Raw genomic sequence first — 18,749 nt, forward strand, 5'->3', positions numbered from 1 at the left:
GACGAGGCAGAATGTTCTGCGAATCCTTCCGCTAGGTTTCTTCTGTAAATGGACCAAAAGAGGATTTTGGGAAACGAAACAAAAAAAATAGAATGAGCTTTAGATCAACAAATTGGGTGGGGCAGGGATGACAGGGAGATGATGCTATGTGTACCCACACTGAATGCACATTAGCATGCAGTGCGTACATGTGGACGAGGCGAAACACATGCACTCCCACCCTCAACACCCCCATCATGCGCATTCCTAACATTCAAACCCTAGAGGCATAGGGAGAAAGCAGTAACCTGAAGATGGACAGCTTACCAAGTCATGTTAGCAACATTTTTAAAAGGCTTCCTCCCTGCCTTCAAGAAATTGCCCTGAAGGCACAGTAGTGCACCAGGGTTTTAAACAGCTCCCGTAAGCCCTTTTATTTTATGAGTGTAAAGTATAGTAAAGGACCCCTGACAGTTAAGTCCAGTCGCGAACGACTCTGGGGTTGCGGTGCTCATCTCGCTTTACTGGCTGAGGGAGCCGACGTTTGTCCGCAGATCGTTTTTCCGGGTCATGTGGCCAGCATGACTGAGCCACTTCTGGCGAAACCAGAGCAGCGCACGGAAAAGCCGTTTACCTTCCCGCCAGAGCGGTGCCTATTTATCTACTTGCACTTTGACGTGCTTTCGAACCGCTAGGTTGGCAGGAGCTGGGACCGAGGAACAGGAGCTCACCCTATCGCGGGGATTCGAACCGCCAACCTTCCGATCGGCAAGCCCAAGGCTCAGTGGTTTACACCAGAGCGCCACCCACGTTCTTTTATGAGTGCAGGGCTCTCTAAAAAAACAGCCAGGAAGTCTTCAGCAAACAAATAAATAAAGGGTCAAGTACCAGAAAATCAGAACTGGCCTTAGTAAATGGGGACCATTGGACGGATGTGTTCGCCAACTTACAAAGTAGCAGCGCATCTCAGGAAAGGGCCAGAGGCAAGTTACTGCCTTCCAGCCAGTGTCAGTGGCAGGGAGGCTGTAGCTCAGGGGACAAGCATTCACTCTGCATGTAGAAGGTGCCTGGTTCAAACCCTGGCATCTCCAGGTAGGGTTGGGAGTGATCCCTGCCTGAAACCCTAGTGAGCTGTTACCAGTCGATGCAGACAGCATTAAGCTGGTCTGGTTTGCCAGGTTCCTATGTTCCTATGACATGCAGGATGGCCATTCTGGGTTTCGCCAGTGGAAATAAAGGTCTTGAAACTGACAGCCATACTCAGAACTACACCATTTCCTTGTTATTTCTTTTGTTAAACTCCACCCCAGTCTCCAAGCGGTGCAGAGGTACCAGGCAAGCTTGCCAGGGTCTGTGTTCCCTTTGGGGACAATGAGGCACAGCGGAAACTGTGGTGTCTTTATGACATATGGTTTCTTGGCGTGCGCGCGCACACACACACACACACACACCTGTGCCTTGATGGAGTGTGTGCAGAGCATTCACATCCCAAGAGGACCCTGTTTCTTTCAGCCTCGGATTTCAAGAGACCCCAGACATCATGTCTGACCCTCTCTGCTGCATAAAACAGACATCCTGCCTCATGCTCTGGCTTCCCACTCCAGCTTGCAAAACTGACATTTTTTTCCTGTTCAGTTACATCATCCAAAAGGAAACCCTACACTCTTAAAACCATGGGTAGGCAAACTAAGGCCCAGGGGCCGGATCCAGCCCAATCACCTTCTAAATCTGACCCACGGATAGACTGGGAATCAGCGTGTTTTTACATGAGTAGAATGTGTGCTTTTATTTAAAATGCACCTCTGAGTTATTTGCGGGGCACAGGAATTTGTTCATTCCCCCCCCCCCTTCAAAATAAAGTCTGGCCCCCCACAAGGTCTGAGGGACAGTGGACCGGCCCCCTGCTGAAAAAGTTTGCTGACCCCTTCTTAAAACCCTTTTGTCACCACCTACTAATACATAGCTACAGGACAGGACCTATCCTCCTTGTCCAACATAGTCTTCCTCTTCCTAATGTCTTTCTTGATGGGTTAATGGTGAGAACATTATTAGCTTTGTTCCTCCAGTGACCCACACGCAACTAGCTATGCCAGCATAAACTGGATCCAGCAGAGTTTGGCACAGTTTATTCAAACCTTCATTAATTATAACTTTTACAAAATCCAGGAATTATGGGGAGCATCTCACACCCAGGAGTTGAGGGGATCCTTGCTCCTCCCCCCCAAAAAAAACCTTTTAACACTATTAATATTTTGGGTAGTCAAGGGAAGTGCATTTGGAACTGGATTTCACACTCACACAGCAGGTCTTTAAAAGGCGAACATGGTTTGGAGAATCTGAACGGAGAGGTTCCCAGTTTGTACTAGTCAGTGCCTGATCCCTTCGTCTGTCAGGAAAAACCAGCTGGCCCGACCGGTTGCGCCAGATTTTTGAGTATTGTTCTGAATGTTTGGAAAGCCATACCAACCTTATTGCCCCTGCTTCTTGAAGCGACAGCTGCTTCACTTTTTCAGCAAGAAGGTCACTGCAGAGCTGGTCATATGGCTTGTCCAGGGAATGCTCGCCCATCACCCACACCCAGACGTCACCGTCTGCTCCCAGCTTCCACTGAACGGATTTCCCATGGACTGCAAAACAAAAAACAAGGTTAGGTAGGAAGGCCCCATGAGAAGGGGCACGTGATCCAAGGACCTCAAAGGCCTGGAAACGATGCCTTATGAGGAACGGCTAAGGGAGCTGGGCATGTTTAGCCTGGAGAAGAGGAGGATAAGGGGTGATATGATAGCCATGTTCAAATATATAAAAGAATGTCACATAGAGGAGGGAGAAAGGTTGTCTTCTGCTGCTCCAGAGAAGCGGACACGGAGCAATGGATCCAAACTACAAGAAAGAAGATTCCACCTAAACATTAGGAAGAACTTCCTGACAGTAAGAGCTGTTCGACAGTGGAATTTGCTGCCAAGGAGTGTGGTGGAGTCTCCTACTTTAGAGGTCTTTAAGCAGAGGCTTGACAACCATATGTCAGGAGTGCTCTGATGGTGTTTCCTGCTTGGCAGGGGGTTGGACTCGATGGCCCTTGTGGTCTCTTCCAACTCTATGATTCTATGTTTCTATGACCTCCCAGCCAGGGCAATGATACACAGTGTGTTGACTAGGCTAACACACTGCCCAGTCCAGTCCTTACTGCACAGACCTCAACCCAGCACAACCCATGATGGAGTGTGTGTTTTCATAGCTCATTTGCAGAATGCACGGCTGGCATGATGAGAGCCCATTTTCAGTACCTAAAGGTAAAGGGACCCCTGATCATTAGGTCCAGTCGTGACCGACTCTGGGGTTGCGGCGCTCATCTCGCTTTATTGGTCAAGGGAGCCGGCGTACAGCTTCCGGGTCATGTGGCCAGCATGACTAAGAACCAGAGCAGCGCACAGAAATGCCGTTTACCTTCCCGCTGGAGTGGTACCTATTTATCTACTTGCACTTTGACGTGCTTTCGAACTGCTAGGTGGGCAGGAGCAGGGACCGAGCAACAGGAGCTCTCCCCATCACGGGGATTCGAACTTCCGACCTTCTGATCGGCAAGTCCTAGGCTCTGTGGTTTAACCCACAGCACCACCCGCGTCCCAACTGGCCCCTAGCAGCCAGTTAAAATTTTCATTTAACAGGCCTGGGAAAGACCTGCCTCTGTCTTCTGAGATGGGCTGGCAGGACAGACAAGCCTAGGTTAGATGCACCAGTGATCTTATTTTATAAATTGGGGGGGGGGGTGACTCTCCAGCTCCTTAGTTATCCCAGTTCCTTTCACCAGAACACACCAGGTTTACTTCTGAGTGGCTGATTATGACATTGTGTGTTTCAGGCAAACAGTTTCCACAGTAATCTCCCATCTGGAAGCAGCCCAGCAATGTACACAAAATGGCCCACGTTTGTTTGGATGTGGTAGTTTGCAGGTTTGCAGTTACCATAAGGGAGCTTGCCAAGTGGAGAATGAGATGTGACGAAAAAGTTGGTTTTGCTGGACCGGTTGGATCAAAAAGTGTTTCTTTTTCTTTCTTTCTTTCCCTGCCAGCAAATGGTTAGTGAATGGCCGTGGTTCCAGGAGAGAGAATGAGGAGAGAGTTGGTTGAAGTGTGTTGGAATAGAGGTTGGGGAGATAGGTAGGGAAACAGGTTGAGGTAGAAAAAGTGAATGCGAGAAAAAGGTGGGGGGAAAAACCAATTTCCACTCTGAGTGTATTGTGAAGGACAGAGTGCGGTGTCCTGTAGGAGGAATAGACCAGAATTTCACTGGGAGCCAGAGGTTGATCTAGGAGAAGTAGGAACTGGAAAGGAACAGCCTACTTGGGACTCAAATCTAGTCTGGAGGGGAGAGATTCTTCCAAGGAAAAGAAGAAACTCCCAAAACCCAGTGAAGGGATGGGGTGTGGAGAGCCCCTGGGTCTATTACTTAAAGTACCTCAGGAGCAGGATTGTTAAAGGGGGTGAGTAACACCGTACAAAGGAACAAAAACCAAACAGTGGTACCTCAGGTTACATACGTTAGACTCCGCTAACCCAGAAATAGTGCTTCAGGTTAAGAACTTTGCTTCAGGATGAGAACAGAAATCGTGCTCTAGCAGCGCAGCGGCAGCGGGAGGCCCCATTAGCTAAAGTGGTGCTTCAGGTTAAGAACAGTTTCAGGTTAAGTACGGACCTCCGGAACGAATTACCATATTTTTCGCTCTATAACACGCACCCGACCATAACACGCACGTAGTTTCTAGAGGAGGAAAATCCGTAGGCATGCCACCTGTAGGCATTCACTCCATAACACGCACAGACATTTCCCCTTTCTTTTTATGAGGAAAAAAGTGAGTGTTATGGTGCAAAAAATACGGTAAGTAATTAACCCGAGGTACCACTGTATTACTTAAAGTACCGGTACCTCAGGAGCAGGATTGTTAAAGGGGGTGCATAACTGAAAGAATCGCCGTACAAAGGAACCAAACCTATAATGCCAAAAAACAACTGAGAGCGAATTAAAGTGAAATCACACTGCATTCCTGAAGTAACCCAAGTTTAATCCATTTGTGTTATACGTTATCTTGCCTTAAATAATTTTTTATTGTTTATTTAAAGAAAACCTGTCTGAGACGCCAACTTACTAAATATCCCCTCACAAAGGTCCCCTGCAGGATACTCTGGGTTAGAATTTTAAGAGGAAAGGAAAAGAATCATTCGGGTAAGGGTTGTTCAGTGAGGTAGGGGCAATTTATCTAAGTGAGAGCGGGTCCAACGGTGTGAGAGGGAAAAGTGCCATCTCGCCCGTTGCACGAGAGCCTATGGTATGGTTGATTTCATCACTGGGATTTCCTGTTCCTCCAGTGAAACACACCCTGATTACTGTTATTGATCTGATGCTTTGACATGAACACAGTTGCATTCCTGTTACTTGGATTCCATTCATTGTAAGCCACCCTGGGAGTTCTTCAGAACTGAAGGGCAAGATAGCTCCACTGAGAAACCAAGGGTGGTAGTTTTACTCAGAGTAGATATTAATTGCCAGGTGGTGGTACGACTGCAATGGCTTCCATTTCGTTTCCAGGCACAGTTCAAAGTGCTGGTGCCGACCTATAAAGCCATAAATGGGTCAGGACTGCAATACCTCAAGGACTGCCTGTCTCTATATGAACGACTGTATAGTGCCACTGTATTCTGCTCTGGTCAGACCTCACCTGGAGTACTGTGTCCAGTTCTGGGCACCACAGTTCAAGAAGGACACTGACAAACTGGAACGTGTCCAGAGGAGGGCAACCAAAATGGTCAAAGGCCTGGAAACGACGCCTTATGAGGAACGGCTAAGGGAGCTGGGCATGTTTAGCCTGGAGAAGAGGAGGTTAAGGGGTGATATGATAGCCATGTTCAAATATATAAAAGGATGTCACATAGAGGAGGGAGAAAGGTTGTTTTCTGCTGCTCCAGAGAAGCGGACACGGAGCAATGGATCCAAACTACAAGAAAGAAGATTCCACCTAAACATTAGGAAGAACTTCCTGACAGTAAGAGCTGTTTGACAGTGGAATTTGCTGCCAAGGAGTGTGGTGGAGTCTCCTACTTTGGAGGTCTTTAAGCAGAGGCTTGACAACCATATGTCAGGAGTGCTCTGATGGTGTTTCCTGCTTGGCAGGGGGTTGGACTCGATGGCCCTTGTGGTCTCTTCCAACTCTATGATTCTATGATTCTATGAACCGACCTGGACATCTGAAGTCCTTCTTTGTGTGCCTCTTCCACGAGAGGCTTGGAGGGTGGCAACATGAGAGCGGGGCCTTTTTCGTGGTGGTACCCCATGTGTGGAATGCTCTCTCTAGGGCACCTATGTAGCATACCTTTAGGCGCCTGGTGAAAACATTCCTCTTCAACCAGGCCTTCGGCTAATTAAACAATCTGGCCTTTTAAACTGTGTGTGTGGGTATTGCTTTTGTTTGTTATTATGCTATGCGTTGTTTTTATATTGTCAACCACCCTGTGATCTTCGGAGAAGGGAGGTATAGAAATTTAACAAATAATATAGAGACAGCTAGACTGGTGACTGGGAGCAGCTGTCGAGACCATATAACACCGGTCTTGAAAGACCTACACTGGCTCCCAGTACATTTCTGAGCACAATTCAAAGTGTTGGTGCTGACCTTTAAAGCCCTAAACGGCCTTGGTCCAGTATACCTGAAAGAGTGTCTCCACCCCCATCGTTCTGCCCAGACACTGAGATCCAGCGCTGAGGGCCTTCTGGCGGTTCCCTCGCTGCGAGAAGCCAAGTTACAGGGAACCAGGCAGAGGGCCTTCTCGGTAGTGGCACCCGCCCTGTGGAATGCCCTCCCACCATATGTCAAAGAGAAAAATAACTACCAGACTTTTAGAAGACATCTGAAGGCAGCCCTGTTTAGGGAAGCTTTTAATGTTTAATAGGTCGCCCAGAGTGGCTGGGGAAACTCAGCCAGATGGGAGGGGTATAAATAAATTATTATTATTATTATTATTATTATTATTATTATTATTATTATTATTATTATTATTACAAAGGGAGGAAGGTAGACAGAGTTACTTCATTTCCATGAGAAAGGAGAGCTGTGTGCGACAGCTGAGGATTTTCTCCATAAGAGTGATGAAATATACTCAGAGTCGCAAAGTGATTTCATGCTCTTTCTTCAGCTCATAGTGGTGAGGAGGAATGAATGAAAGTCCCCTCACAGTATCTGCTTTATATACATTATTTACACAATGGGCTGCACATGATTGGCTAATTCCGGAATTCTACTGTAAGCCAATCAGGTTGTGGATTCACTTCTATCTGGAGCAGGATTGGGTGGTTCCTGCCAACCAATCATACTGCTGCATTGTTCTAGGACCAATCAGAATGCTGCATTCTGAATCCTATTGTTCTAGGACCAATCAGACTGCTGCATTTTGGATCCTATTGTTCTAGGACCAATCAGACTGCTGCATTCTGAATCCTATTGTTCTAGGACCAATCAGACTGCTGCATTTTGGATCCTATTGTTCTAGGACCAATCAGACTGCTGCAGTTTGGATCCTATTCAACTCAGTACATAACAAGTGATCTACTAGGAATTGGACCTACCTGAACCACTTCAAAATAAATTTACTGAACAGCCTGATGGTTGTGTATTTAATGTAGCTAGTGAAGCATAGTGACTGAGAGGGAGAGACAGCTGCTGTTTGAAACAAAGTCCTCACCTCAAATCTCACCTCTGCAATGATCTCACCAGGTGGCCTCAGGTAACTGTAGCTCTCTCCGTCTGTCTCTCTCTCTCAGTCTTCCTTCCCCCCTCCATCCACACAGACTTCTCCCCTCTCCAGTTTAGGAATACAGTGGTACCTCAAGTTAAGAACTTAATTCGTTCCGGAGGTCCGTTCTTAACCTGAAACTGCTCTTAACCTGAAGCACCACTTTAGCTAATGGGGCCTCCTGCTGCCGCTGCACGATTTCTGTTCTCATCCTGAAGCAAAGTTCTTAACCCAAGGTAATATTTCTGGATTAGCGGAGTCTGTAACCTGAAGCGTCTGTAACCTGAAGCGTATGTAAACCAAGGTACCTCTGCAATAGTACTACTGACCTGCATAATAGGCTTCTTATGATTATTAGTCATCTAAAGACTTACATACAGTGGTACCTCGGGTTACATACGCTTCAGGTTACAGACTCTGCTAACCCAGAAATAGTACCTTGGGTTAAGAACTTTGCTTCAGGATAAGAACAGAAATCGTGCTCCGGCGGCATGGTGGCAGCAGGAGGCCCCATTAGCTAAAGTGGTGCTTCAGGTTAAGAACAGTTTCAGGTTAAGAACGGACCTCCCGAACGAATTAAGTACTTAACCTGAGGTACCACTGTATAATACTTGGTATTAACTTCCATCTGTAGGGAAGTACTTTCTTACACCCTGCCCCAAAGCTTCACCGTTTATTGTGTTGTATTCTCATTTGCCCGGAAAACATGCTTGAAGGGCACAATAGAAATCTCAATAATAAATGCAAATAACAACAACAACAGCTCATTTTCTTCCCGCTAGATTTCAAATGCCCAGCCACCACCAGAGCCGCTCGTTCACTGACCTTTCTTCACCGCTGGCTGCGGCGAAGTAACCGCGACTTCTCTTTCCTTCCATCTTCTGATCTGTTCCTGTCTCATTTTGAAGAACAAGATCTGCTTCTGCTCCTCGCTCAGTTCTGCCAGGAGCTCTGGGTCCACGTACATGTCTGCTAGGATCTGCTTCAGCATGGCTGCACAATGCTCCTGGGCATGGACGGAGGAGACCTGTGGTGCCAAGACTGACCCCCCGGGAGACAGGAAAAGTCACTCTCCTCGCCTGGCCAGGACAACCACCTCGGTGGCCCAAGGAGAAGCAGAAACCTTTCTCCACCCAAGAGACAGAGCAGGAATGTAGGCTGTCCACATGGCAATTACACACTCCCAAATAGCTGCACCTATTTTAGCTCCGACTTCCTGCAAGGACTTCAAAAGTAAACAGAGCGCTCACGGAGGAAACAAATAAATCAAGGACTTGGCTGCCCTCAGCATCTGGAGCTAAGCAGCCCTTTTACCCATCTCTCTATCCGTACATGTGAACAAAACAACAACTAGGTTCGAAGGATGGTTTGAGCCGACAAGAACGCCTCTGTCAAAGCACTCCCTTCACAGCTAAAGTCACAGGTGTGGCTTACCTCTCTGACTCAGCAAACCCTGCTGTTAGGAGACCAGGAAGTTAATGTATCAACCTCGGGAGAGGCGAACCGTAACCTTTCTCCTCACTTCAAATCTTAAGAAAGGGATCTCTGGCCAATGGCAGAAGAGGGCATGCCCACAGGTAAAAGTGATAGTGGCAATGAGTAAACGCCAACGGAAAGAAGAGAGGTATTATTCTTCGTGGTAAGCAGGCATGCACATGGGCGCAATCACGTCAATTCCCAGCATTTGTGACTGGTGGAATTTCTCTTGTGCCAACAGGGCCTTCCCTCCCAATGTAAATAGCAGCTGCAGGGGGGAGATTTTTGGATTGCAGTGGGGAGTGTGTGCATGTAGCTTCCCCTCCCAGTGGTCCATTTGCTGCCCTGCTCCAGTGGCTGCTGTTTACATTTTTAAACAATGCACATTTTAATTGCATCAACACAATGCCCCAACGAGTTTGGCCCAATGTAAACTTGGCCCAAGGTAAACTAACTCCAGTGAAGACAAGCTCAAAGAGGGAGGTGGTGAAACGTTAAGTGGAGTTATCAAAACCACTCGTAGGACACAAAGATTTTAATACGTCTAAAAAAGAGAGTTTCAAATTTAATCATGGGGTAGCGATGGGGGCACGCCTCTTTTTTCCCAATCCAATGATTCAAATATGAAATCCACCCATTTCTAGAAAATTGTCCACCCTACCTGGGCATAGAAAGAAGAAGGTGATTTTAGACAATGAAAACTTTACCCATGACAGAAAAGCACACCCAGGAAGAAGTATAATTATCAAATACTTTGCAAATAAATAATCATAGGCTGAGACACATATCTCACACACACACACACACACACACACACACACACTATATATATATATATACCATAGCATTCTCCAAGAGGGTGGTCTCAAGTCCCAGCAGGCTTGGGGACAACTTGAAGGTTTGCAGAAGTACAAAAAATATTTTGAGCATAGGCAAAGAGCATGGATTGATTGATTGATTGATTGATTGATTGATTGACTGACTGACTGACTGATTGAGGAGGGTGGGGGAATGGAAAACGGGGAGAGAACGTGGAAATAAAGCATTGCTGATAGGCTTGGAGAATAAGCAGAAGTGATCTATGCGTCACAGCTGCCTTTGTCATCCTGGTGCTCCCCAGAGCTTCGGGGCGACAACTGCACTGTAGCATTTTGTCGCAGGTGAGTTTTTGTCGCTTTCTCCAACAGTGATCTCAGTGCTGACAGGACTGGAGCCAAAATGGGGCACTGACCAAAAATATAGAGAGAGGGTGGTATCCTCTTGTTTAGGAGAATCCAGATGCACACAGACAAGCAATATGTATTTTAAAACCAAAGGAGACATAAAGGCAAAGCAGGAATAAAAGCAACATGACCAGGCCAATGGGGAGTGAGCCCGCAGGAGTCATAGACAATAAGTGCTAGTTGGGAAATAATAATGACTCCTAAAACGTTAGAATATCCTGGAGGACAGAACGAGAGGAAGACTGGAACGCTGAATAGGAGCACTCAGATTAGTATTCACCTTTATATGCAGCAAACCATAGAGTCATAGCTGTCAAGTGTCCCTTATTTGAAGGGACAGTCCCTTATTCCAGCGCCATGTCCTGCTGCTGTCCCTTATTGATAGATGTCCCTTAAATGATGTCCCTTAAATTTCAAAGGAAGCAGCTCCTCTCCCTCCCTCCCTGCCGGCCAGGGAGGAGGGAGGCTCCAACTGTGTTGCTTGGCTGTGTTGCTCACCCAATAAGAAGTCTAAGAACGACTGGGGGGTGGAGCTTGCATGCCTTGTGTGTGGCTAGTTAATGCAAGCTGAGGGGGTTTTTGAATGCTGGACGCCATTTTGTTGCACGTGCTGCTGCAAACTTTGCAGTGCAAAGCCAGGCCGGGGAGCCATCTTAAGTTGAGGCTGCATAGGCCTTGTGGTGCATGTGATTCAGATTCTATTCAGTTGAACTTCTGGTTACAAAGTTGGTTGGGCAGTGTTCTCAAAGCTACCAGCATGAGTTTGACCAGCCTGCAGGAGGACAGGAAGGCTGGAGTGCCTGGAACAGGTGAGGCTGCAGGTCCCTTATTTTGGCTGCTGGTCCCTTATTTTCAAGGCTTCTGGTCCCTTATTTTCAAATCTGTAAGTTGACAGCTATGCCATGGAGTCTAGCTATGAGCAGGTGAGTCTGCATCAGGACAGCAGCCTAGGATTTCATATGTTTTGAGTCCTTGCTGATTTCCCTGCCATTCAGAAGGGCTTCAGTTTGATCCTGATCTGCAGACATAAGAAAGTGCACCTCTAACAAACAGGGAGATAATTATACACTACCTTACATGAGGAATATTGTGGTTAGACTTAGGGTAGTTGTTTGGCTATTTTTAAGCGCTTAAAGGTGCCCTTCGCATTGGCTGGGTCCCGTTCCCCCACCCCCTTGCCCCCGCCCAACAGTAATAGCTGCAACTGTGTGACAACAATATAATTCAAGAGTTTTGGCGAAAACATGTTGTGGATCTGTTTGAGGACAGTTTTTGGGAAGAGAGCTCTGCCTTACTGAGGGTCCGTGGAAGAGATGCACTTGGTAAGCAGAGATTCGGTTATTGCACTAGATTTTGCTTGCACACTAGAAAGAGAGCCTTGTGTTTGTAGCAGGTCTGTGACTCTCTTTTCTATCTCCAGTACTGCATCTTACAGAACTCAAAGCTAAGTTTCTAACATGTCAGTCAGCGCAGACCAGAAGGAGCTAAATGGACCGATGATCTGATTTAGCTTCTATATTTCTGTCTACACACACCTGGATCTTGAACATTTGATACTGCTTCGTTTCCTGGCAAAGATGTGAAACTGGAGTGGCTCAATTGGTAGAGCATGAGACTCTTAATCTCAGGGTTGTGGGTTTGAGCGCCAGGTTGGACAAAATATTTCTACATTGAAGGGTGTTGGACTACATGACCCTCACAGTCCCGTTCAGCTCTGTGGTTCTATGTGTGTACAGTGGTACCTCAGGTTAAGTACTTAATTCGTTCCGGAGGTCTGTACTTAACCTGAAACTGTTCTTAACCTGAAGCACCAATTTAGCTAATGGGGCTTCCTGCTGCCGCTGCGCCGCAGAAACAGGATTTCTGTTCTCATCCTGAAGCAAAGTTCTTAACCTGAAGCACTATTTCTGGGTTAGTGGAGTCTGTAACCTGAAGCGTATGTAACCTGAGGTACCACTGTATGTCAGTACTGTTATATCAATTGTTTGCACGAATTTTGTTGGGGGGGGGGTGTTGCTGCTGTTGGTGGGTTTTTTTTTCTTTTTTTGTATCTTTATTTTAGATTTTGCTAAAATAAAAAAGATCCTTCCAGTAGCACCTTAAAGACCAACTAAGTTAGTTCTTGGTATGAGCTTTCGTGTGCATGCACACTTCTTCAGATACACTGAAACAGAAGTTGCCAGATCCTTCTATATAGTGAGAAGGTGGGGAGGGGTATTACTCAGAAGGGTGGTGGGAATGGGTGATTGGCAGATAGCTGAGATGAGCCTGTTGACGACTCTTAACGACTGCAATAGGTCTTGCAGGAAAAGGCAAGGGGTGAGAAGGTGAAAAATGGCTTAGTCATGTATAATGAGATAAGAATCCAATGTCTTTGTTCAGACCAGGTCTCTCCATGGTTTTAAGTTTGGCAATGAGTTGCAATTCATTTTTATTTTTTTATTTTTTATTTTGACTATGGCAGAACAACACGGCTACCTATCTGTAATTAGATTTTGCTGTGTTTTATATGGAAATTGTTCAGTATGGTTTTGTATTTTTTAACATTTCATTTATTATCTATAATAATAGCGGCGGGAAGGTAGACGGCGTTTCCGTGCACTGCTCTGGTTTTGCCAGAAGCGGCTTAGTCATGCTGGCCACACGACCCGGAAAAACTGCCTGCGGACAAACGGCTCCCTCGGCCAGTAAAGTGAGATGAGCGCCACAACCCCAGAGTCGTTCGCGACTGGACTTAACTGTCAGGGTTCCCTTTACCTTTACTTTTTAACATTTATATTATAACCTTCACCCTGCGCAGGTTACATTAAAAAAACCTCCCAGCCAAGAATCAGTCCAGACACGGTCTTAATACCCAAACCTCTAAAACCAATTAGGTACAGGTTATGCTTGTTTTAATCTGTTTTGACTACTGATTGTTAGCCGCCTTGGGTCTCTCTGGTGAAATGGGCGGGGTGAGAAAATGAAAAATAACTGCGCAATCCAAGCCCTGGTCATGAGGGTGATGGGGCGGCAAAGTCGCAGTCACATCTGGTTCCTCCCAGGGAGTAAGGTGGAGAAGCAGGCTGTTATGTACTGAGTTGAATAGGATCCAAACTGCAGAAGTCTGATTGGTCCTAGAACAATAGGATCCAAAAGGCAGCAGTCTGATTGGTCCTAGAATAATGCAGTACTATGATTGGTTGGCAGGAACCACCCAATCCTGCTCCAGATAGAAGTGAATCCACAACCTGATTGGCTTACAGTAGAATTCCGGAATTAGCCAATCATGTGCAGCCCATTGTGTAAATAATGTATATAAAGCAGATACTTTGAGGGGGCATTCATTCATTCCTCCTCACCACTATGAGCTGAATAAAGAGCATGAAATCACTTTGCGACTCTGAGTATATTTCACAGGCAAAAGACTGCTCTGGGCTGTGCCAACTTGGAGCTGGTGTAGCAATTGGTCCCAATGCTTCAAGTCACGGAAGTGCAGCTGGCATGGAATCCAGGATGCCCCAGTTGGGTGTTTTCCATGGACTACGGCTGGCAGGCCTCCAGCCAGCAGTGCTTCTGCTCACCTTCACTTTCTGCAGACGGAACGGGTAGCTCCATGTTGGGAAAGACCCCTGCCCTGAATAAATTAATTCCACATTTCCAGAAGTCCCTTGACACCTCAGGGTACATCATTGTCAGGCATGGTGAACACAGGCAATTGGGGAGACCTGTTGACCATATTAGGGACAAGGGTGGCACTGTGTTCTAAACCACTGAAGAAGAAGAAGAGTTTGGATTTGATATCCCGCTTTATCACTACCCGAAGGAGTCTCAAAGCGGCTCACAATCTCCTTTCCCTTCCTCCCCCACAACAAACACTCTGCAAGGTGAGTGGGGCTGACAGACTTCAAAGAAGGTCACCCAGCAGCTGCATGTGGAGGAGCGGGGAAGCGAACCCAGTTCACCAGATTACAAGTCCACCACTCTTAACTACTACACCACACTGGCTCTCTGAGCCTCTTGGGCTTGCTGATCAGAAGGTCGGCGGTTCGAATCCCCACGACAGAGTGAGCTCCCGTTGCTCAGTCCCAGCTCCTGCCAACCTAGCAGGTCGAAAGCACGCCAGTGCAAGTAGATAAATAGGTACCGCTCTGGCGGGAAGGCAAACGGCGTTTCCGTGCGCTGCTCTAGTTTCGATGTTCCATTGCACCAGAAGCGGCTTAGTCATGCTGGCCACACGACCCGGAAAAACTGTCTGCAGACAAACGCCGGCTCCCTTGGCCTGTAAAGTGAGATGAGCACCACAACCCAAGAGTTGTCTGCGACTGGACTTAACTGTCAGGGATCCTTTACCTTTTATTGACCATATCAAGATGCTTGGTCCTAGGATAGGAATGCCAGCAGGTGACCCATAATCTGGTTTTAGTCTCCAAAGCCATTTTATGCGGCCTTCGGTCATGAACCTATCATGTTTTAAACAAGATGTGACAAAGCATTCGTCAAAAGTTGCAGTGGTAAAAGGGGCTGGGGGAATTAAAGTTGTAATACAGAGAGAGAGTCACTCTCCTAGATTCCATTGCCTCCTGTAAAGGTAAAGGGACCCCTGACCATTAGGTCCAGTCGTGCCCGACTCTGGGGTTGCGGCGCTCATCTCGCTTTATTGGCCGAGGGAGCTGGCGTACAGCTTCCGGGTCATGTGGCCAGCATGACTAAGCTGCTTCTGGCGAACCAGAGCAGCACACAGAAACACAGTTTACTTTCCCGCTGGAGCAGTACCTATTTATCTACTTGCACTTTGACGTGCTTTTGAACTGCTAGGTTGACAGGAGCAGGGACCGAGCAACAGGAGCTCACCCCGTTGCGGGGATTCGGACCACAGACCTTCTGATCGGCAAGTCCTAGGCTCCATGGTTTAACCCACAGTGCCACCCGCGTCCCTATTGCCTCCTGTAACATTCACAAAACAACAGGGGATTTAAAAATTAAGTAATATTTAGTGGTTTTCCTGGGGGGGGGGGCTGGTACTGAGAGGTCTTGACTGCTAACATGACACCAACTTTATTTATTGTGCAGCCCGACTGTAATAAAGGGGTTTCTTTTGCACGGTTTCGTCTGTCAGAATGCTGCTGGGTGAACAGAACTGTCACCAAGAGATTGGTAATATCTGTCCCAGGAGATTAAAGGGTTAAAGATTTGGGCACTGCCCCATATTCTGCTCCATCTAAAAACATGGTTGGAAATGTCTCTTAGTAAAGTGGCCCACAAAGGGGAGTGATGTTGAGAAACTTGGTGGTGCACTGTATGTTAGAAGTATAGAAATTGCACAAATTAGTTCCTTCCTGGAATGCCAAAGGCAGCAATACTTTTGAATACCAGTTTCTGGGAACCCAGGAATCTTTCCCCTGGTTCTCAGGTCCTATTTCCTGGTTTCTCCACAGGCATTTGCTCTTCTTTTGTGGCTAACTCAGGCAAAACTGTCTGATTATGATTATATAGTAGACATTATTGTTTACCCAACGTCGGCCCACAGCGAAGTTAAGTCATGTATCGTGAAATATACTCAGAGTCGCAAAGTGATTTCATGCTCTTTATTCAGCTCATAGTGGTGAGGAGGAATGAATGAAAGTCCCTTCACAGTATCTGCTTTATATACATTATTTACGCAATGGGCTGCACATGATTGGCTAATTCCGGAATTCTACTGTAAGCCAATCAGGTTGTGGATTCACTTCTATCTGGAGCAGGATTGGGTGGTTCCTGCCAACCAATCATACTGCTGCATTGTTCTAGGACCAATCAGACTGCTGCATTCTGAATCCTATTGTTCTAGGACCAATCAGACTGCTGCAGTTTGGATCCTATTCAACTCAGTACATAACATATCGATACCTTGCTATTCTACCCATAAAGCATTCAACCCTCCGTTAAAACCACCACTTTGCCTGATTGGTTCGGCCGTCCAACAAGCAAGCAAGTTTACAAGCACTGGCAAATATTAAATAGATGTTTTTGGTAGGTTTAAAACCCCAAGTGCCAAGTTCCTTCTAGGAACAGGAACAGGAAACAGCTATTATTGCCAGGCTACACCACTTTTTTTAAAAAATCAGTTTTTGTTCAAGATTTCCTTGTGTTACAAAATAAACAAATAGGCTACATCAGTTCTGTCTGCAAGTGTGTCTGTGGAGGGGCAAATAGCCGAATGCTCTCTGTTAAGTTGTGGGTGAACATATCAGACGACACAGCGATTCTTCAAACAGCTCTTGTTTATTCACAGGCCAGAACAGAACTGAACTGAAGGGTTCAGACAGCCTGTTTATATAGAGCTCCACTACAACGCAACAGTAACCATTTTCTGTAACTATCCAATCACTGAACGTCACTTTCAATCCCCTTATTTGCATATGTGGACCTGAGTGAAAACTATCTACAGTATCCCCCTGCTGTCCCAGGGTGAGAACTTCAGTACATAACACTCTCCCAGGTAGAAAGTGTGCCACCCAGATATGCCCCCCTCCTACAAATATTTCACTTGGTGATATTGAACAGGGGGCAACAGGGAGAGCTCAACTCTCCCCCTAACCGCAGACCCAAATTCCTGAGCCCAATGAACAGCTTCTTCGGTATAAAAAAATATAATAATTTTTTATTTATACCCCGCCCATCTGGCTGGGTTTCCCCAGCCACTCTGGGCAGCTTCCAACCGAATCTTAAAAACAATACAGCATCAGGCATTAAAAAGTTCCCTAAACAGGCCTGCCTTCAGTTGTCTTTTAAAAGTAAAATACAGTGGTACCTCTGGATGCGAACGGGATCCGTTCCGGAGCCCTGTTCGCATCCTGAAACAAATGCAACCCGCGTCCGCTGGTCGAGATTCGCCGCTTCTGCGCATGAGCGTGATGTCATTTTGAGTGTTTGCGTGAGCAGCGAAACCCAGAAGTAATGCACTCTGTTACTTCTGGGTCGCCGCAGAGCGTAACCTGAAAACGCTCAACCTGAAGCGCATTTAACCTGAGGTATGACTGTAGTTGTTTATTGCCTTGACATCTGCTGGGAGGGTGTTCCACAGGGCAGGGGCCACTACCAAGAAGGCCCTCTGCCTGGTTTCCTGTAACCTCCCTTCTTGCAGCGAGGGAACTGCCAGAAGGCCCTTGGCGCTGGACCTCAGTCTCCGAGTAGAACGATGGGGGTGGAGACACTCCTTCAGGTATACAGGATTGAGGCCGTTTAGGGCTTTATAGGTCAGCACCAACACTTTGAATTGTGCTTGGAAACGTACTGGGAGCCAATGAAATGGCAAAATACAGCTCTGCTCTTTCATTGACAGCTCCTCGCAATGATGAAGTGCGCGGACCTGAATTTTCTCCTTGGAGTTATTCTTTCTCCTACGGTAAGTATTCCCCAGTGCTTCGGTCCTCAGCATCTCTAGTTAGGGCTTGGAGAGACGCCTGTCCAGTCAGAACCCGGGAGAGCTGCTATTAGTCAGTGTAGACAATACCTGAGCTACGTGGCAGCTTCCTCTGCGATTCCTATATGTCCTAATGATCAAGCAAGGGGAAGTGGGTGGCACTGTGGTCTAAACTTTGGGTCGGAAAACTAAGGCCCGGGGGCCGGATCTGGACCAATCGCCTTCTAAATACAGCCCACGGATTTTCACATGAGTAGAATGTGTCCTTTTATTTAAAAGGGTTTTTTGTGGGGCATAGGAATGCATTCATTTTTTTCCTTTCCAAAATATAGTCCGGCCCCCCACAAGGTCTGAGGGACAATTGACCGGCCCCCTGCTGAAAAAGTTTGCTGATCCCTGGTAAACCATTGAGCCTCTTATGCTTGTCAATCAGAAGGTTGGTTGTTCGAATCCCCGCGACGGGGTGAGCTCCCGTTGCTCTGTCCCTGCTGCTGCCAACCCAGCAGTTCGAAAGCACACCAGTGCAAGTAGATAAATAGGTACCGCTGTGGCGGGAAGGCAAACGATGTTTCCATGCGCTCTGGTTTCCGTCATGGTGTTCTGTTGCGCCAGAAGCGGTTTAGTCCTGCTGGCCACATGACCCGGAAAGCTGTCTGTGGACAAACAGCAGCTCCCTCGGCCTGAGAGCGAGATGAGCGCCGCAACCCCATAGTTGCCTTTGACAGGACTTAACCATCCAGGAGTCCTTTACCTTTACTTATCAAGCATTGGAGCAAGGGCTGGAGATGCTTCAGTTCAAAGCCTGTAGCATGGTTACTTGCAAGTAGGACTCTGAGATGGGTGATTGGATGTTATGCCAGTGGTGCTGAAACTTTTTGTCTCCGAGCCTCACTTTCAGAATAAAAA

The 18,749-nt window shown here is 46.9% G+C and overlaps 2 protein-coding genes across 2 annotated transcripts in view; one reads left to right on the top strand and one right to left on the bottom strand.

Annotated features, from left to right (window-relative positions):
- SH2D4A (SH2 domain containing 4A) overlaps positions 1-9,187 on the bottom strand; it is a 35,571-nt gene extending 26,384 nt beyond the window's left edge. The window contains exons 1-3 of the mRNA XM_083471569.1: positions 8,586-9,187; positions 2,447-2,606; positions 4-42 (exon numbers count right to left, since the gene is read on the bottom strand). Of these exons, the coding sequence (XP_083327695.1) occupies positions 4-42; positions 2,447-2,606; positions 8,586-8,751 (365 nt within the window). The 5' untranslated portion in view covers positions 8,752-9,187. The remainder of the gene's footprint in view (positions 1-3; positions 43-2,446; positions 2,607-8,585) is intronic.
- Positions 1-18,749, top strand: part of LOC310690783 (uncharacterized protein) — a 60,190-nt gene that overhangs the window by 32,140 nt on the left and 9,301 nt on the right. The gene's annotated exons all lie outside the window — the stretch shown is intronic.

The sequence above is a fragment of the Podarcis liolepis genome (assembly GCF_965112155.1).
Source record: "Podarcis liolepis genome assembly, chromosome: 13".
In the NCBI taxonomy this organism is placed as follows: Eukaryota; Metazoa; Chordata; class Lepidosauria; order Squamata; family Lacertidae; genus Podarcis; species Podarcis liolepis.